Raw genomic sequence first — 20,438 nt, 5'->3', positions numbered from 1 at the left:
CTGTGGGTAAATATGATACCAGCTTTAACTAAAGACCTTTGCCTTGTCCTAACCAGTTGATGCACTCAGCACATGGTGAATGTCTGTGTTGCAGGCTGTGAGCTCATGCTCCAAGCTAGCTGCTACTCGAATGAGCAGGAACTCTGATGTCCCCTGTCTTTATAGTGCGTGTGCTCTCACTGGTGATTGGCTGCGGTGTTGTGTATGTTGATTGGTCCCACTGTGTGTCCATCAGTGTGTGTCTGCACCATGATATACTGGTGTATATTATGACAGCTGTCATCAGCCCTGGTCCCCATCTCAGTGGGTGTGATCAGACAAGGCCCTGCCCCAGTGGGTGTGGTCAGCCCAGGCCCCACCTCAGTGGGTGTGGTCAGACGGGGCCGCCTCAGTGGTTTGGCCAGCCGGAGCCCTGCCTCAGTGGGAATGGCCAGCTGGGGCCCCACCTCAGTGGTTTGGCCAGCCGGAGCCCTGCCTCAGTGGGAGTGGTCAGACAGGGCCCCTCTCAGTGGGTGTGGTCAGCCAGGGCCCTGACTTAGTGGGAGTGGTCAGCCAGGGCCCCGCCTTAGTGGGTGTGGTCTTCCAGGGCCTCGTCTCAGTGGGAGTGGTCAGCCAGGGCCCCGCCTTAGTGGGTGTGGTCAGCCAGGGCCCCGCCTTAGTGGGTGTGGTCAGCCAGGGCCCGTCTCAGTGGGAGTGGTCAGCCAGGGCCCCGTCTCAGTGGGAGTGGTCAGCCAGGGCCCCGCCTTAGTGGGTGTGGTCAGCCAGGGCCCCGCCTTAGTGGGTGTGGTCAGCCAGGGCCCGTCTCAGTGGGAGTGGTCAGCCAGGGCCCCGTCTCAGTGGGAGTGGTCAGCCAGGGCCCCGCCTTAGTGGGTGTGGTCAGCCAGGGCCCCGCCTTAGTGGGTGTGGTCAGCCAGGGCCCGTCTCAGTGGGAGTGGTCAGCCAGGGCACCGTCTCAGTGGGAGTGGTCAGCCAGGGCCCCGCCTTAGTGGGAGTGGTCAGCTAGGGCCCCGCCTTAGTGGGAGTGGTCAGACTGGGCCCGGTCTCAGTGGGAGTGGTCAGCCAGGGCCCCGCCTTAGTGGGAGTGGTCAGACTGGGCCCGGTCTCAGTGGGAGTGGTCAGCCAGGACCCTGACTTAGTGGGAGTGGTCAGACAGGGCCCCTCTCAGTGGGTGTGGTCAGCCAGGGCCCTGACTTAGTGGGAGTGGTCAGACAGGGCCCCGTCTCAGTGGGAGTGGTCAGCCAGGGCCCCGCCTTAGTGGGTGTGGTCTTCCAGGGCCTCGTCTCAGTGGGAGTGGTCAGCCAGGGCCCCGCCTTAGTGGGTGTGGTCAGCCAGGGCCCCGCCTTAGTGGGTGTGGTCAGCCAGGGCCCGTCTCAGTGGGAGTGGTCAGCCAGGGCCCCGTCTCAGTGGGAGTGGTCAGACTGGGCCCGGTCTCAGTGGGAGTGGTCAGACTGGGCCCGGTCTCAGTGGGAGTGGTCAGACTGGGCCCGGTCTCAGTGGGAGTGGTCAGACTGGGCCCGGTCTCAGTGGGAGTGGTCAGCCAGGGCCCCGTCTCAGTGGGAGTGGTCAGCCAGGGCCCCGTCTCAGTGGGAGTGGTCAGACTGGGCCCGGTCTCAGTGGGAGTGGTCAGACTGGGCCCGGTCTCAGTGGGAGTGGTCAGACTGGGCCCGGTCTCAGTGGATGAAGCTGGTGAGTATTGCGAGGCGGGTGGTTTGTGGTGCCGCTGCCGCTTTGTTGGCTCCCTGGTGCGCCTTTGAGAGCCGCTTCCCCCCCCCCCCCCCCCCCCCTTCCTTCAGATCTGATGCTGCTAATATCTGCCAGAGAACGACAGGCCGCAGGTAAATCCCCGGACTCGCGTTATACCCCCGTCCGCCTGCGGGCCTCTGCTACTGATTTCCCAAACACTCAGTCTATGCTGGTGTCCAAGCATTAGGAAAGTTTAAAGCCTTTCTCAGGTATGATTTAAATTCTTAAACGTATATATTGTAAAGGAGAAAATAGTCTTCTACCCTGCTGGGGAGAAACTTTAAAATAAAACAGCATGAAAGAGGAAAGACCTGTATTTAAATAACGTCTGGAACCTCCTTCAGGCACTTCACATAGAAACTGAATGGCTGCTTGCAACTGGAAGAAATGGAAATTGGGCAAAGAGTAGTTTCCCAGTATTGAACTTGGAGGGGCTGGGTCTTGTAGAGCAAATGTGGGAATGACCCAAGTGAAATCATCTGTCAGTCAGCTCGGTGAATTTGTTGGCAACATTCTAAAAAATTTGAGCCTTAAAAATCTGGGAGGCTAGTGTTGAAAATTTTTAATCCATGGTTTGATACATTAAAAAGATGGACATGACAGCCAGTCACTTAGCCCATCAAGCTCACCCTGATTTTTTTCTACACTGTAGCTGGCAAGATTTTAAATCACCTATTTTGACATATCCCCATGTATGCGCAGAATTGGGGTGAGGTGAGAGAGAGCAGCCTTGATGGTCCCCTGAAGTCGTGTCTGGTAGTGATGCCTTTAAGCATCGTTACATTTTTATGTCAGGAATTTCATAGTGACAATTTCTAATGTACTGTATCGCATTTGTTAAATGATCAATATATTTAAATCCCTCCATGGGCTCACCTCTCCCTGTCTCTGTCATCTCCAGCCCTGCAACCCTCTCGGGCTTCTGTTTTCCTTAATTCTGGCCTCTTGCACCTCACTACTTCCCTTTGCTCCATTGTTGGCTGTTGTGCCATCTGCAAATAGCTCTATAATTCTTCCGTATACCTTTACCTCCTTCCTTAAGATGCTCCTGAAAGCCGAGTTCTTTGACCAAGCTTTTAGTTATTTGCATAATATCTTCTTATCTGCCTCAATGTCAAATTTTGTTTGCTAACACTCCTGCAAAGTATTTTATGATGTCTTGCAATGCCAAAAGAGCTGTATAAATACAAGTTGTTCTTTTTTTTAAAGGTTCATTTTGGCCAGCCGACCATGTTCCTTAGTCAGATCCTGTCACTGGGAAAGTGGGTTCCACTAAAGACTTCGGTAGAAGGTGTTTCGTTATGCCAACACGTGACATGGAATCTATTGCCTTTCTCCCATGCCAACACTTCAGTACAAAATTTCACCACGAGTGATTTAAAATACACCAAGGCCCAAGGCATCCGGAAGAAGAAGGAGCTTTCTGAAAAGAAACTGGTAATATTAATCAGCCATCATTCTTAAAATCTTCAGATTTCATAGAATTTCATAGAATCCCTACAGTGCGGAAGGAGGCCATCCGGCCCATTGCGTCTGCACCGGCCCTCTGAAAGAGTACATTACCTAGGCCCCATCCCTGTAACCCCATCTCGGGCAATTTAGCATGGTCACTACACCTAACCTGCACATCTTTGGTCTATGGGAGGAAACCCAGGCAGAGACGGACAGAATGTACAAATTCCACACAGTCACCCGAGGTCGGAATCGAACCTGGACCTCTGGCGCTGTGAGGCAACAGTGCTACCACTGTGCCACCATGCTGCCCAGATGTCTTGGTAAATTTAACAGTTATGCATTTAGATGATGGGGAAAGGAATTAAATTAGCCTTCTAATGGCCTGTGGTCAGCAGAAAATAAATGGTGGTATCCATTCATTACAATTTTATTTGTTTACCTACTCCACGTGGAATTTGAATTTGGAACTTGCCATTAGTAGAGAGTCAAACAGTATGGTATCCTCGGCCTGGGATCTGGGGCCCGTGTCTCATTAAGCAATCGAATTGAAGAATCTTTACTGAAACATGCAAAGTCTAAACCAGACAACTTTAAGTTAGAATAGTAAATATAAAATCATGTAGAGATAGCAAAATAAAGCTGGGGAAAGATATGGGTTTAAGAGCACATGAGAAGAATACATTTTTTTAATTAAAAAGACTTCCGAGAAGCAAATACAAGTTTAAAGAAATGAGACTCTGCATTTGAAAAAGTGCCAAATAGGTTGTTTGATAGTAATTAAAATTTACCATGCTGTTAAATTTGAATGGAAAAGCCCTAACTTCCTTCAGAAGTGTTCAGGGAGTATCCAATGATCTAAAACTCCATGCCCTTCCATGTATTTGAACACCAAGAGTTTTGGGGAGGTGCCAGTGTAATGCAGCTTCAGGAATGTCAGGGCAAGTTGGACATCAGGGCTGGAATTCTCCGGCCTTTGGGATTCTCCTTTCCTGCTGGCAGTGCACCCCCGCCTGTGGGTTTCCTGGTGGCGTGGGGTGGCTTCAATGGGAAATCCCATTGAGAAACAGTGGGAAGAGGGAATCCCACTGGCAGCAAACAGCACGCCCCCGAGGTATACACAGCTGGGGAACTGGAGAATCCCAGCCCAGTTTTCCCATTTCAGCCTTTAACCTTCATAGAACATAGAACAATACAGCGCAGTACAGGCCCTTCGGCCCACGATGTTGCACCGAAACAAAAGCCATCTAACCTACACTATGCCATTATCATCCATATGTTTATCCTTCCTTTTGCAAATGCTGGAAATTGCTGTCCAATTTACTCCTAAATAAAGTGGAGTGCTGATAACCTAACCATTGTAATTACTGCATAATTTGGGGCTTTGGTTAAGGTATCTATGACCACAAATTGCCAACCAAAGTGAATATAAATACAGAAAGCTCAGTCACAAAAAGAAAGACCATTTTTATCACTTTTTGAGTGGGACTTTATCCATCTGATTAGAGCTTTCTTTGAGAAGGTTTATCAGAGATTGGGATTGTAAAATTATTTGTAGATCTTAAACTTCTTATCATTTAGACCCGGTACTTTGTGGATCAACGTAAAGTCACTGTGTTTGGAGGGAGAGGCGGTGATGGAACCTGCACTTTTCACAGTGAGCCTCGCAAAGAATTTGGAGGACCTGATGGTGGAAATGGAGGGGATGGAGGACATGTTATTTTAAAAGGTAGAGTGCTCCTTTTGTCTGGTAATAATAATAATTATTATTACAGTTCTGTGGGTGTTGGCTGCGCTCTAGGAGCGGCCATTATTCATCAATGTGCCCAGGTTGTGAATGTCAGTAGGCTGTTTGATGCTGGAGGGCATCGTAGCCAAACCTGAGTGCGTACAACTCACTTCAAGGGATGCTGGATAGCCATAAAGAGAAACCTGGGTGATTTTTGGCAGCCTCCTTTCCCACCCACCCTGAGGTTAATTGAACCATGCTGAAGTTGGTGTGCCTTTTAAAGAAATTGTTGATTCTTCGTAGACTCACAGGACAATATTTTAACTTGTTGCTGCTTTTGAATACTTTAAAAATGTCCTTCTTGTAAAGAAAGAAGATTTGAAAGAAAAGAAAACAAATCTTTATGAATGTATAGTGCAGTTTACTGTTCATTTTGCTTTGTCTGGTTTGAGTTGTTTATCATTGTTTCTGTTGATCAAACAATGATTGTCTAAATTGTCATTATATGTCATGCACTTCACAATGATTTTGTACAAAGACTACAGTCTATTTTATTAAGTTGACAAGAGGAAGCATTAGTATAATGGAATATATTTATGTTATACGATTTAGTTCATGTTATAGCGAAAATAGAGAACACAAACTGTTATAGTGCCTTTCATGGTCTCTAAAAGTTCCAAAACACATCACAGCTAATAAAGCGTTTTTTTTTTTTTTGCAATGTAGGCATTGTTGTAGTGTAAAGAAATGTGGCAGCCAATTTGTACACAGCAAGGTTCCAGAAACAGTAATGAGGTTAATGACTAGGTTAAGTCAGATATGCTCATCATGAGCTGTAATAATCTCCTGTTGGAGTGAACCATGAGAGAGACCAAATTGGTGACACGCACTGACTGAGATGGCAAGAGATGAGGTTAGATGAATAGATATTGGCATAAATTGTGTTCTTTAAGGCTTGAGATTTTTGAGCGACAACCTATGATGATCAGTTTTTATTTGATATTGGCGAAGGATAAATATTGACCAGGATACTGGGAGAGCACGGATCTTTATGTCCACCCTTACCACAACAGAAAATAATGTTTAGTTTTCCTGTACACTAATGCTGGTCCAAGAGGCAAACAGGACTTTAGTTTAATGAAGGGTGGCCATATTCTGAAAGCAGGTGAGTGTAGATTGGTGAAAAATCTGTTTAATTATATAATGGAAAAAAAAAAATCCCATTTGCATACATAAACATTTAGATCCCAAACTTAGAAAACATAGTAAATAGGGTCGATTGGTAGAAAATTTCTGTACCCTGTAATAATAGTGAACTGCTTGTTTAGGTTTTTGAATGTCATCATCACAAGCTATTTTTGGACAATTCAGAAAAAATTACGGCAGCTTTTCCAGAATAAAATGCTGGTGGAAAGAAGTGGTGTTAGTTTGTTTCATTTGTGGAATAATAATGGTTGTCACAGCAACAAAGCTTCACAGTCTGTTGTCCTATTAGTATTGCTTTAGTCATGTAGATCAAAAGGCTGCACAACACTTGCCTTTATGAGGTGTGCATCCCATGGCGGGGTTTTATTCTCACTGCTGTGAAATGTTATTGATGGCGGAGGTAAAAATAATTGTGCTAGCTATAAACTAAAGCAAAAGCTTAAGTGTTTTTCTGAATTGATAAAAGAATTACATTTCAACCCCAAGGTGGTTTTTGCTTTCTGTTTGGTAACATCTCTTTTTTAAATTTCAAATAATATTGTCTTGTTTCCAGTCGCCCGACAAATAAAATCACTGTCAACTGTCATGTCCCTTTATCGTGGCAATAACGGAGATTCTGGAGGAAGTAAAAATTGTTACGGAAGAAATGCAGTTCACACTTATGTAATGGTGGGTAGCCAAAGTTTTGCATCTTTTATTTTTGGGGTTCTATTGGCTAAATTAAATCGCCGTTATGCTCTTAGGTACCGCTTGGTACTGTCGTCAAGGAAGATGGGAGAATAGTTGCTGATCTGTCATCTCACGCAGAGGAATATGTAGTGGCATATGGCGGGCTTGGCGGCAAGGGAAATCGTTTCTTTCTGTCCAACGAGAACAGGGCACCGATGACCGCCACTCCAGGAGATCCTGGTCAGCAGCGGGTCTTGCAGCTGGAGCTCAGGACTATGGCTCATGCTGGCATGGTATGTAAAGATGAAAGTTATTTTTCTCTGCCAATTTTCAACAACTTAGTGCAATGCTGTAACTCAAAATACCTCCCTTAACGCAAAGCTACATAGAGTCAGAGAATTTTATAGCCCAGAAGGAAGCCATTCGGCCCGTCACATCTGCACCGGCTCCCAAAAGAGATACTTGGCTAGTCCCATTTTCCCGCCCCCTCTCCGTGGCTCTCTACATTCATCACTATCAAATATATATCAAGCTCTCTAATGAAACCTCCTATGGAATCCGCCTCCACCACTCTCCCAGGCAGCACATTCCAAATCCCAACAACTCTCTGTTAAAGAGGTTTCTCCTCATCTCACTCCTAGCTCTCTTGCTGGCCATCTTGAAATTATGACCCCTTCGTCACTGACTTATCAACTAGTGGAAACAGAATATCCTTCTTTACCTTGTCAAAATTGTTCAGAATCTCAATAAGGTCACCTCTTAAACATGGTCCGACCAATGATTTGCAGAGGTGTAGCATCACTTTCTTGTTTTTATACTCTGTGCCTCTATTTATAAATCCCAGGATCCTATAAGCCTTCTTAACAACTGTTTCAACTTGCTTGGCCACATTCAGAGAATTATGCACTTGAACCCCGAGCTCCTGTACTCCCCTCAAAGTTGTACCTTTGAGCCTGTATTGTCTTCCCATGTTTCTTCTCCCATAATATATTACCTCACATTTCTCTGCATTGAAATTCATCTGCCAGGTGTCTGCCCATTTGGCCAACTTGTCAACGTCCCTCGGAAGTCACTCAGTGCAATCCTCACAATTCACTATTCTCCCTAGCTTAGTATAATCTGCAAATTTAGGGGCTGGTTTAGCACAGGGCTAAATAGCAGGCTTCTAAAGCAGGCCAGCAGGGTGCGTTCAATTCCCATACCAGCCTCCCTGAACAGGTGCCGGAATGTGGCGACTAGGGGCTTTTCACCGTAACTTCATTTGCTGCCGACTTGTGACAATAAGCGATTTTTCTTTTTTTTTCATTTTTTCAAATTTAGAGATTTTGCTCTCAAGAGCCACCTCTAAATTGTTTAACTAAATCAGAAGAAAGCATGAGTCCCAACTCTGAGCCCTGGGAATATCACTATCCAATCGTCTCCAGTCTGAGAATGCTCATATGTACCTACCCTCTGTTTCTTATCTCTTTGCCAACCTCTAATCCATGCTGCCAAGGACCCATCAATCCCAAGCATTTCTAATTTTCTGATCAACCTGCCATGTGGTACCATATCAAATGCTTTCTAAAGTCCAAATATACAGCATCCATAGCACTACCCTCATTTACTGCCTGTGTCACCTCGTCAAAAAACTCATTAAATTTGTCAGACGTGACCTGCCCTTGACAAAGCCATGTTGACTGTCTAGTATTAACTTACTTTTCTCTAAGTGTATATTTATCTTATCCCGTATTATGGCCTCCATCAGTTTTCCCACTATTGATGTCAAGCTGACTGGTCTGTAGTTTCCTGGGTTATCCTTTGCCCCCTTCTTAAACAACGACATCATGTTTGCAGTACCCCCGGGACTAATCCTGTGTTCAGAGAGGCCTGGAAAAGATTTTGTCAATGGTTCTGCAATTTGCTCCCTTGCCTCTCTCAGCAATCTAGCATTTCTGCAACTGTTTAGTATCTGAAGTATGGATATTTGGCACAAGAGTCTGATTTCTCATTCAAATTATTCATCACTTATGGCAAAGTATGACTGAACTTTTGCCCAACTATTAAAAGGCCTAATGTTCAAAATAAATCTATTTCCACCCCAGAGTCATATAGGTCACTATGACAGAAAAGGCCCATTGCGCGCTCTGGTCAAAAACAACCACCTAAGTATTCTAATTCCATTTCCCACCACTTTGCCCATAGCCTTGGTTGCCTTGGCATCGCAAGTGCGCATTGTTATCGGACACATTCTTTTTAATGATGCCTGAAAGGGACTACGAATTGCATTCTACGTGATTTGCTTATGAATGGATGGATTTGTACCTGATACTAATAACTTGAATGGTGCATATTAAGAGATTTAAAGATTTTTAAGAGATGGTAACGCGAATGTAATTTGAATTGCAATTTAAAATAAGATGCCTCTTTTAAGCTTTCTTTCAGCATCATCGTCCCTAATTGAGAGAGTAGGATGAAATTCTGCCCCGTGGCCTTGATTGACTGCTAGGAAGTGACCAACCGACAGATTATTTTCCCATCCCCATGCTCCCCTTTGACATACCTTAAAACAGTGCCGTCAGTATTATTAATCATTTTAATTTTGTGCTAAGCATATTCTCATTATGAGAACCATTGTGCGATCAGCCCAGTGGTGAGTAACTTACAATGACTAAGCTCATGACACACTTCACTGTGGAATTAAGTAATGAAACAACTTTGATTGATATAGCACACTTCATAAACTCCTAATGCGCATTACAACCAATGAAGTACAAGTGCAGTTGCTGATATATAAAGAAACATGGCAGCTGATTTAAGTTTCCACAAATAGCAATGGAATAAAAGGCAAGATGATCAGCTTTTTGAAAAAAAACAATATTGGTTGAAATAAAGTGGTTAACGGAATAATAATTAATAATCTTTATTAGTGTCACAAGTAGGCTTACATTAACACTGCAATGAAGTTACTGTGAAAATCCCCCAGTCGCCACACTATGGCGCCTGTTCGAGTACACTGAAGGAGAATTCGGAATGTCCAGAATTGTGTATACTCTTGATGTATCTGTTTGAAATAATAGGGATCACTCGCCCCCTGTAAGACCAGCTTAGTACCGTAGTATTCTAGTCAGATGAGCTGGTTGTCATGGCACCGGAACCAATGGGAGGGGAGCTGGCTGAGTTGCACGTAGCTTTGACAGTTCAACCAGACAATCCTACAACAACCCCAACAGCTGAGGGCGGAGCTGCGATGTCAAGCTTTTGGCATCATTCCTTCTTTCTGTGGAATAAAGAGAGTCATAGTAGAATAGTGAGGCAGAAAGGTCTTGGCTTCCTTATACTCTGTCAGAAACCCTTTTCTGAAGCATTAATGTGCTTTGTTTGTAATTTGCAGTTGTAAAGGCCGATAGGTAAAATTTGCTATGCACACGGTGATCTAACTAATCACATTTTACTCGGAATAAACCTGTTTGTTGGTTTGTAATTGTCCCCATCTCATTAGTGTGCTCAGCAGTCGGTCTTACAGAAATAGGAGGAGTGTATACGGGAGCATGTCTGAGATCACCACACTGAGTGCACACAATGGGGCCCTTGGGGTGAATGAAAAGAGTAACAATATCATATTGGGCAGTAAAGGTAGTATAGTAGGTTCTTATGGGATATGAGGTCTGCTAAGCAAAAGAACCTTGAACAAGGAGTATGTTGTGCAGACCCCAGATTTGTGGTACTTTCACAGTACCATGACATTTACCATCTACTTTAATCAGAAAATGTCAGTTGTGACCTAATAGTCCCGAGTGTTCTCAAAAAAATCAGACCATATAAGGTCATCCATTAGGAATAACAATAAAGTTTCCTACTTCAGTGGCAGGCTTGCATATGTTAACATATTGAAATCCTTGGATGTATTGTCTAATAATCCAGTGAGGAACTGTTTGCAAGAAAAGGCAGACAGATTAATTCCCCTCTGTACTTCATGTCAAATGTATCCAGTTTGTTTTCACTGTCCCGAAAAAATTCTTACTATGCTGAAAATTTCCATCAAAAAGAAGTAATGTAGAGATTCTTATGATCTAATTCAGAATGATTGGGCCTGTTATAAGGGTAAACCAGCAACTGAGCACGAGACCTTATCATCTTTGATTTACCAATGCATCATCAGGTGGTTCCCCCCCCCCCACCAACAATGTTTTCATTGTTATTGCTTCAGCAAATTTGGGAGAAGTGCAGGAAGGGGTGGGGGAGTCGGTTGGGGACTAATCTTCTAATAGTTATCGAAGCTATTGGAAGCTAATATTTGTGAATGGCTTTTATTACCTTTTTTAAAAATTTGACTGAAATGTGTTTATTTTACATTACTTGACAAGGAAACTAAACATTATTTTCTTTTGTGATCAGGTTGGCTTTCCCAATGCTGGAAAATCTTCTCTTCTGCGAGCTATCTCAAATGCCCGGCCAGCGGTAGCTGATTACCCATTTACTACATTAAATCCTCATGTTGGTGTAATACACTATCAAGACTTTGAACAGATTGCAGGTACGCCTTCTTTTACAAGTGCACTTTTAAATGCCTTATTTTCTGTTTGAAATTTATAATGGTTTAGAATTGTATGCACTTTCTCCTCTCCTTACAAGTAAGTCTGATAGTTGTTGATATGATTGGGGTGTAGTGCTTCTAATCCAGGCTTCTGATTTGGGACTCCATTATTTTTTTTTTTAACCAGATCCGCTCTGCAGCAATCTTAAGTGCTGGACCCCTTGGTAAGGTGTATTTCCACGGAAGGCAGTTTTTGTCACCTGCCGAGATGACCACTCTTCATGCGCAAGCCTCCACAAGGGACTTGCACCAAAGAATTAAAACAGAAAATGCTGGGTAAACTCAGCATGTCTGGCAACATCTGTGGCGAGAGAAACCAAGCTAACATTTTGAGTCTGTATGACACTTCCGAGCTAAAGAGAGGGAGAAATGTGATGGATTTTATACTGTTTGAGAGGGGTTAGATTAGATGGAGCAAAATAGGTCAGGATAGGTGGGAGCTAGGAGAGATTTGACAAAGATGCCATGGACACAAGACAAAGCGAGTGTTAATAGTAATACTAAAAACTTAACACTTCCTGTTATCTTACCTTTACGCTCCACCCCCTCTTAAATAGTATAAAATCCATAATTTTCCTTTCTCTCTTATTCTGAAAAAGTGTAATACGGACTTGAAACATTAACTCTGTTTCTCTCTCCACAGATGCTGCTGGGTCTCTTGTGTTTGTCCAGCTCCCTGATTTTATTTCAGATTTCCAGCATCCACAGTAATCATTACAACAAAGAAGTATCTACCCGTTTGAATTTTGTTCAGTTTTGAACATCGTTTCAGTCTTTCATTTAAGATGGGACCTCTTCTCACTGGTTCTGTTCACCAGAATCCCTCCCTGGCCTTTGCCTCTCCACTGCTCAAGGAACCCCTGGGTGGATTTTGCTCTGGGCCAGTTTTGACAGTGTGCAGATAAGCAAGAGACTCCAGGATCATCCGGAACTAGTTCTTCGACCCCATGTCTGGTATTTGGGATAAGTCGCTGGCAGCTAATTTGTTTTCTTGATTTGAAAAAGACTGCTGCAATTTGGTTTCCATTCCATTAACAGCATCAAAACTACTGTAGTCAAAACTATGTATTTCATTTATTGTTTTCATAAATTTAAAATGCCCAATTAGTTTTTTCCAATTAAGGGACAATTTAGTGTGGTCAATCCACCTACCCTGCACATCTTTGGGTTGTGGGGGTGAGACCCACGCAGACACGGGAGAATGTGCAAACTCCACACGGACAGTGACCCATGGCCGAGATTGAACCCGGGTCCTCGGCACCGTGCCGCCCTAAACGATGGTATTTTATGCCTGCAGTGTGGACCATCCTTCCTTGCACTCCTCAGTTGCTCCGCAATATTGAATAGCCAAACAGTCCATCCTCATTCTTTATTCCATTTCAGTAGGCTTGCACATATCAAAAGATTCCTTAGCAAAAAGCGCTTCACAGAATGTAATCAAGCAAAAACTGACCCTGAGCCAAAGAAGGAAATATTAGAAGAGACAAGATGACACTTGCTAAAGAAGTAGGTTTCCAACAGTGTAGAGAAGCAGAGCAGCAAAGCGGTTTAGGAGCGAGAAAGCTGAAGGAATGGCTGCCAATAGTGAGGTGAAGAAAGTGGACAATGCACTGTAGTTCCAACTTACAAATTTTCACATTAAAGAGGAAAAGTAACTGTTCAGTGTTTTTGTGTGGTTTTTAGCATTTTGATGAAGAACTTGCCACCATTTATTAATTTTAAAATGCAAAATCATGTACTTGTATGCCGTTTGCTATTTCATTTAAAAAGCACAGAATGGAACAAGTTATAAACTATTTTTACATTGCAAACTATTTGAAGTGAGTGCTACTGCGCATTTTAAGGGTGCAATTCTTTCTGTAGTTGCAGACATCCCTGGAATCATCAGAGGGGCTCACAGGAACAAGGGCCTCGGAATTTCCTTCTTGAGACACATTGAACGCTGTCGCTTTCTGCTATTTGTGCTCGATCTATCGACACCGGAACCCTGGCAGCAGCTGGAAGATTTAAAATATGAATTGGAGCAGTATGAGAGAGGATTATCCAAGAGACCGTTTTGTGTCATTGCGAACAAAATTGACCTCCCAGAATCCAAAACCAACTTCGTTCTGCTTCGAGAAAAATTTAAGCAGTGTGTAATAATCCCAGTATCTGCACTAACTGGTGCAAATGTTGAAGAACTTTTAATGCATCTCAGGGAACTTTATGATGGATATCTGGAGAGCACCCAAATTAAAGGCTGCGTGCCTGTCAAGTGGTAAAATCATACACTCCCTACAGTGCAGAAGGGGGCATTCGGCTCATCGAGTCTGCACCGACCCTCTGAAAGAGCACCCTACCTAGGCCCACTCGCCCGCCCTACCCCCGAAACCCCACCTAACCTGCATGTCTTTGGACTGTGGGAGGAAGCTGGAGCACCCGGAGGAAACCCACGCAGACACTGGGAGAACGTGCAAACTCCACACAGACAGTCATCCAAGGTTGGAATCGAACCTAGGTCCCTGGTGCCGTGAGGCAGCAGTGCTAACCACTGTGCCACCGTGGTGTCCTGTAAAATTATACTTACGAAAATATATATCCAAAGTAAATAATTAAATCTGTAAAAAAACAAATTGTGAGATCCTTTTGTTCCGAATACAAAGTGATGAAGTATCTGTGGTTCTTTGTATATTTATTCTTCAGAAATGCATATTATTGCCAAGATTTTGTTACAATAGAAATAGTACTGATATTCACAAGCAAAATGCAACAGGTTGTGATCTGGAATTCTCATTGGCTGAAAGGGTGAAAACAGATTTGATTGTAACTTTCAGAAGGGAGGTGGATGTTTTTGAAAAGGACAAATTTGCAGGGGGCCATGTGGAAACCTTTCTGAAAATATTTAAAAATACAGTCTGAGTAATTGAAGCATGATCGGAAGGAACAGATGACTGCCCCAATCGTCCTCAAAATGTTCCACCACTTTGGGAGCTGTGAGGAGGGAGGGAAGGGGGGGGGCATGAAATAGTAGTGTTCTTAACCTCATATCTGGGTCTGTTGCAGACTAATTGATAGAGATTGAATGCCCTGATAAGCAAACAACTGTATTATCCCTGCATTATTGCATAATTCAACTACCAGATGGTAGAAGGTGAATTAGATAGAGCTTTGGCCTTTTTACGTCCAACAATTCCTGGTTTCCTATGTAAGTGATGGGTTTTGCAAATTATTTTTGTTTTATTGTGCAAGTGGTTTTATATTTTGTCACCCATGCCTCTCACATCACATACAATGAATTACTTTGAAGCGCACTCGTAATGCAGGCAAACAAGGCAGTCATCTTTTGCACAGCTATTTCCCACAAACCAACAATGAGATTAAACCAACCATTTAATCTTTTAAATTAATTGCTTGAGAATTATGTTAATTTTACTGGTCTATTTTAGCCACCTGATGAGTCTGCTTTTAGGCAGTCTAGGAATATACTAAGTACTTTAGTTTCAAATCCTGGTAAGATTTATTTTGTCTTTGGTTGAAATGTAATGTCAGTTCTTCAGGGTACTTTCTTGATTTGTAGATGTAAGTTGTTGTGGTGTGTCATAAACCAGTGCTGGGTTCCAGGCAGGCAGTACCTAGTCTACGATGTCTAGCTGGAACTTCAGCAATTTTCTTGCCCAGGAGAGACGCTTGTCCATGCGCATTTGCCAAAAATTCTTTTCCCAGCACTTGAAATTTAGATAGGTGTGTCAGTACAGTTTAAATATTTATCTGCAGGTTTATTTTTAAATGCCCAAGAGGTCCCAGGAATCCCTGAAATATTTTTAAATTGTATTTAGGCACTGCACTGGGATCACACTTCACATGGTGTCAAATTCAAGCAGTGTGTAAATACCTACTCCAGCAAGTCTCATGTTGCTTCTCATGTATCCTATTGGGCCTGACTCAGAATTTGTTGTGGATGTTTAGCAATGCTGTGAATTGGAAAAGAGTTAAAGAATCTTTACATAGTATCGGAAAATAGGCAAAGTTTTAACAGTTTGTTGCCAGTTAAAACAGCTCGTACAAATTGTACAAATTTGATGTGCAAAGATAAAGGAAGTGCAGAAGTTAAGAAAACCTAGATGGAGAATTGGATCAAAAACATTACGCTGTGTAAATTTAAAGCTTATTAGAATCCAAATTTTACAGCACTAAAGGAAGCCATTTGGCCCATTGTGCCTGTATTGGCTTTGCGAAAAAGCTACCCAATTAACCCCATTTCCCCATTGTTTCCACATTGTCCTCTGCAAACTCTATCTTATCAAGATTATCCAACTACCTTCTGAAAGTACTATACCATAAGAACAGAGTTAGGCCGTTCGGCCCATTGAGTCTGCTCTGCCATTCAATCATGACTGATGTTTCTCATCCCCATTCTCCCCATAACCCCATATCTCATTAATCAAGAACCTATGTATCTCTGTCTTAAAGACACCCAGTGACTTGGCCTCCACAGCCCTCTGCGACAATGAGTGCCACAGATTCATCATCCTCTGGCTGAAAATTCCTCCTCATCTCCGTTTTAAAGGATCGTCCCTTTAGTCTGAGGCTCTGGCCTCTGGTTCTAGTTTTGCCTACTAGTGGAAACATTCTCTCTACATCCACTCTAGGCCTCTCCGTATCCTGTAAGTTTCAATAAGATCCCCCCTCATCCTTCTAAACGCCAATGAGTACAGGCCCAGTGTCCTCAACTCATATGGCAAGCTCTTCATTCCAGGGATCATTCTTATGAACCCCCTTTGGCCCATTTCCAAGGCCAGCTCTTACTTTCTTGGCAACGGGGCCCAAAACTGCTCTCACTACTCCAAATGGGGTCTGACCAGAGCCTTATCCAGCCTCAGAAATACATCCCTGCGCTTGTATTCTAGCCCTCTTGGCATGAATGCTAAGATTACATTTGCCTTCCTAACTGCCGACTGAACCTGTACGATAACCTATACAATCTGCTTCCACCGCCCTTTCAGTCAATGTATGTCCCAGATCATAATCTGCTGCATTTTAAAAACAAAATTCCCTCATCTCTCTCTACTTCTGACTTTGTTCCCTGTGGTTATTGACCCACTTACTGGGTCGCAAGGGGTGGCACAGTGGTTAGCACTGCTGCCTCATAGCGCCAGGGACCCGGGTTCAATTCTGACTTTGGGTGACTGGAGTTTGCACGTTCTCCCCGTGTCTGTGTGGGTTTCCTCCGGTTCCTTCGCACAGCCCAAAGATATGCAGGTTAGGTGGATTGGCCATGCTAAACTGCCCCTTAGTGTCCAAAAAAGGATAGGTGGGGTTACAGGGATAAATAGGTAAGGTGTTCTTTCCGAGACGGTCGGTGCAGATTCGATGGGCAAATGGCCTCTGCAGTGTAGTGATTCTATGATTCTAGTCAGGGAAAACAACTTCTCTTACTCGCAAAACCCTTCATCATTTAGAACACTGCCCTTAAATCTCCATTTCCGCTCCTGTGAAAACAATCCCAGCCCCCCTAGTCTCGTCACGTAACTGAAGTCACTCAGCCCTGGTATAATTATGGTAAATTTCCTCTGCCCCCTCTCTGATGCCTTCACATTCTGAAGTATGATGCTGAAATTGAGCAGTTAGCCAGCTGAGGCCTAACCTGTGATTTGTGAAGCGTTAGCAGAGCTTCCTTTTCTGCGTACGCCGATAAAGCTAAGGATCCCGTAGGTGAGTTTTTAAACAGCTTTTATAAATTACCCTGGTATTTTAAAAAATCGGTGTGCATTAACTCCCAGGTCTGTCTCTGCACTCTCTAAAATTATACAATTTAATTTCTAAAACAAATAGTGACAAACCGGGTGAGTGTTTCAAGTCCAATAAATAGAACGTCTTCAGTTCCAAAATACTCGACTGATTGCAAAGTATGTCGAGGTCATGGAAGGCGCTATGTAAATGCAAGTCCTTAAAAAAAAAATCACTGCCTCCTGTCACAATTCATTCTGCGTACCTGCGGCCACTGACACTTTCATTGCATGAGTTTTAATATTGAACGGTCAGGATCCGTCATGTACGGACACAACCAAGGTGGGAAATCAAATCTATAGAGTAGTCAAAATAAATAATTCAGGACTGGGTGAAGCCAAAGGTTGAAAAGATCTTTAGAAACACAGAGCAGTGATCTAAGTAATACCGAAAGAAACAATAGGCATGTGCACCCTTTCACCAGAAATGTAGTTTCATGGGGTTCACATTCCAACTTGAAAATGCACACTTAAAAAAAAAACTAACGAGTGTATTTAAGATTGAACATACCATGCACTTTATCTGCATTGTTACGAATCCTTTATTGTCACATTTTTAAAAAACCTCATACATATTTATTAGCCTGTGTTGATCCTGCACAAAATTGCGTTGACGTTGCTTTTGTTTTGCCAATTTTGCAGTTTGCTGCAGTGGGAGAGATTTGAACAACAGTCCAAAGAAAATGGTCCCCCGTCCCCCCCCTCCGGAATTTCCTCCGGGAGGCGAGAAGAATCGGGCATGACGCAGAGGAGGTGCTGAATGGGAAGAGCTGAGACGGGAGTAAGTCACCTCCGCTCACTGACAGGTCAGATGACAGTATTATTGATGCAAACAAAGGGAGGCAGATGCTGTGCGGTTACCCCGGGCGGCAGGCATCATGCTATGCTTGGCCCTGAGAACAGATCTTGGAACCAGTGCCCAGCAGCCATTCCAGCAATAACCAGGTAAAGGGATTCGAGGGCTTGTGTCTTCTTCCGACTCATGATTACATTTCACTGTTTCCTCAACAAATCAGACTTAAGATTAATTTGGTTCCTGAGGTGTTATTCTTTTGCACATTGGTGCATTACGGGAGGTTACAGACAGAGCGCAATGCAGAGATCGAAATCATTCAACTAAGATTGCTTGAATTCAGCAAGATCTTCTCGCCCTGGTGTAATTCTAGATCTTGGAAACGAGCATACGTTTTTCATATTTCGACTCATTGTGTTGATCTTCCTCGTGTTTTGTTTTCAGCTTGTAGTTCATTTCATTTAAAAGGAGAGGAAAATCATGATAGCAATCTTTTTAAACATTCCAGAAGAGGGTAGAGTGGTGCATCATTTCTGGTCACAATGGGATACTTTAGTGACTCAGTGAGGAGGTCCAACTGATTTATGGCAGCAAGTAATTTATCACTCAGATACCAACAGTTTCCATGTCCCTAGGAACTTTTATGCAAAATTACAATTTTCAGCAAATTATGCTAAACATGATGGGCAGACAGATTTTCCGCTCTCGCCCGCTGCCAGGGTCGCGTCAGGCAGAAGGCAAAAAATCTGTATCCCAATGGCAGGATAAACTGTTGGAATTCTGTTCTCCTGACTTTCAAGGCAGGTTAAATGTGGGTCGAGTTTCCTGCATCTCGTGCATTGGCCATTCAAAGGCTACCTTGCCAGAATTAAGTCCGCCCTCCAGATTAAGTTCCCCACCAGCGGGAAAACAGAAGGTTCAGTTTTATGACTGTATATAACTGGTGTGCATCGGGTGAGCTTCACTCTGTCCACACGTTTGAGGCCAGTCGGTCCTGCTTCCGCCTTCTTGGGGACCGCTCAGGTAGCAGGGCAGGGTGGGCACAGAGGTAGTAACGGGTGTTCGCTCTGAGGGGAGTGGAGACATGTGGAGGTGAACCGAGATAGAATGCAGGGTGTGAGGGCAGGTTCAAGAGGGACAAAAGGGAGATTAAAGGTGATATTATGTGGGTAAAAGAGGATGGTGGGAAGTTGGTGGGTGACAGGGGGAGGGTGCTGGAGTGAGTTTGAAAGGGAATGTGCACCATTTTTCCAAACTGACCTTGACTACACAGATAGTCAATGAGATGCCTTGAAGTGGGTGGATGGTCTTTTTTGGGTGGGTGGAGTTCAAGTCGACACAAGTGGCCGACTAAAGAGGCATGTTACAAACTACGCTGATGGTGCATGCAAGATAGCTCAAAACACAGAAGAGTAACCACCGGTTCAGAGAGGTGTATGTGTTTTTTCTGGTTAATGTAAGGAACGGTGTACAACCCAGTGAGAAACCGTCCAGGCGTTGTGCGAACAATTAATAAAGAATATTTATTAACGTAAAAGAAATGCCAAACAAACACTTCACGAAGGACTATAATACACATTCAAGTATATTGATGACTATACTTACAGAAGTTTGCATGAAGCTATCCCTTGGCTTCCCGTGGCGGCACTTTGGCACAGTGGATAGCACTGCTGCCTCAAGGCACTGAGGACCCGGGTTCGATCCCGGCCCCGGGTCACTGTCTGTGTGTAGTTTGCACATTTTCCCCGTATCTCTGTGGGTCTCACCCCCACAACCCAAAATGTTGTGCAGGGTAATGAATTGGCTGCGCTAAATTCCCCTTAATTGTAAAAAAGGATTGGGTACTCGAAATTTTTAAAAAACGAACCCTTGGCCCCCAACAACCTACATTTACCTGAACTCTGAGACAGCCCTATCCCCAAAAAACATCCAATTTTAAGTACGTTTGTGAGCTAAATCCAGCAAGTAATTATCACACTGAGGTGAAAGTGACCATATCTGGGAAATAGTCTTCAGATTGAGCGAAGGTGAAAATCAACTGCTTCTTTCGGGAGACTAGGGGCGCAATTTTTCCACCCTGTAGCATCCGGCTCCGATCCCGTTGCACCAGGAGCATCGCGGGTGAGGCCCAAAATGGGCTTCACAGCGGGTGCAGGTCACCCGGCCCGTGGCCCCCGGCATGAACTGGACCACGCCCTCACCGGGCATGATCCAGATAATCATATTTAAATGAGCCATTTGGCCCATCTAAATATGTGCGCCAATTTGAGGCCTCAATCTCCCGGCACCCGTGAGTCACCAGCTAGGCCTCACCCGGGCACCGATTAGTACTGGTCTCCTCAAACAGAGACCAGGTATGTTGGCCATTCCAGGGGGCTTGGAGGCCATTGGAGCCCCCTGAGCGGTAGGGGGCAGGACACCCGGGCGCCCTGGCAGTACCAAACCTGCAATTTTGGGGTGCTATCTTTGGCACTGCCAGGATGTCAGGTGCAGTGCCAGTTTGGC

At 44.1% G+C, this 20,438-nt stretch overlaps 2 protein-coding genes across 7 annotated transcripts in view; both read left to right on the top strand.

Annotated features, from left to right (window-relative positions):
• Window positions 1-1,546: 1,546 nt before the first annotated feature.
• Window positions 1,547-14,027, top strand: mtg2 (mitochondrial ribosome-associated GTPase 2). Of its 2 annotated transcripts, none has more exons than XM_072515093.1 (7): window positions 1,547-1,686; window positions 2,953-3,180; window positions 4,777-4,924; window positions 6,684-6,799; window positions 6,874-7,092; window positions 11,177-11,315; window positions 13,239-14,027. In XM_072515093.1, the coding sequence occupies exons 1-7, from the start codon at window positions 1,678-1,680 to the stop codon at window positions 13,634-13,636; spliced, it is 1,257 nt and encodes a 418-aa protein (XP_072371194.1). In that variant the 5' UTR covers window positions 1,547-1,677; the 3' UTR covers window positions 13,637-14,027. The 2 variants fall into 2 exon arrangements, with proteins under 2 accessions (XP_072371194.1, XP_072371195.1); XM_072515094.1 differs by lacking the exon at window positions 1,547-1,686 and adding an exon at window positions 1,935-1,952.
• Window positions 14,028-14,433: 406 nt separating this feature from the next.
• LOC140428528 (uncharacterized protein SCO4629-like) overlaps window positions 14,434-20,438 on the top strand; it is a 31,879-nt gene continuing 25,874 nt past the window's right edge. For 2 of the 5 annotated variants that reach the window (XR_011948808.1, XR_011948809.1), the window contains exon 1: window positions 14,434-18,085. The gene's annotated coding sequence lies outside the window, so the exon portion shown is untranslated. The remainder of the gene's footprint in view (window positions 18,086-20,438) is intronic. The other 3 variants (XM_072515091.1, XM_072515092.1, XM_072515090.1) reach the window with 3 other exon arrangements.

Source organism: Scyliorhinus torazame, chromosome 8 (assembly GCF_047496885.1).
Source record: "Scyliorhinus torazame isolate Kashiwa2021f chromosome 8, sScyTor2.1, whole genome shotgun sequence".
Lineage (NCBI taxonomy): Eukaryota > Metazoa > Chordata > Chondrichthyes > Carcharhiniformes > Scyliorhinidae > Scyliorhinus > Scyliorhinus torazame.
Note: the sequence above shows the minus strand (reverse complement) of the source record. Positions and strands in the feature narration are given on the sequence as shown.

Bases quoted from the DNA above. Each gene is read 5' to 3' on its own strand.
- mtg2 (XM_072515093.1), top strand. The intron at 4,925-6,683 runs GTAGAGTGCTCC...TCTTGTTTCCAG, and splicing joins AGGACATGTTATTTTAAAAG to TCGCCCGACAAATAAAATCA. The intron at 7,093-11,176 runs GTATGTAAAGAT...TTTTGTGATCAG, and splicing joins CTATGGCTCATGCTGGCATG to GTTGGCTTTCCCAATGCTGG.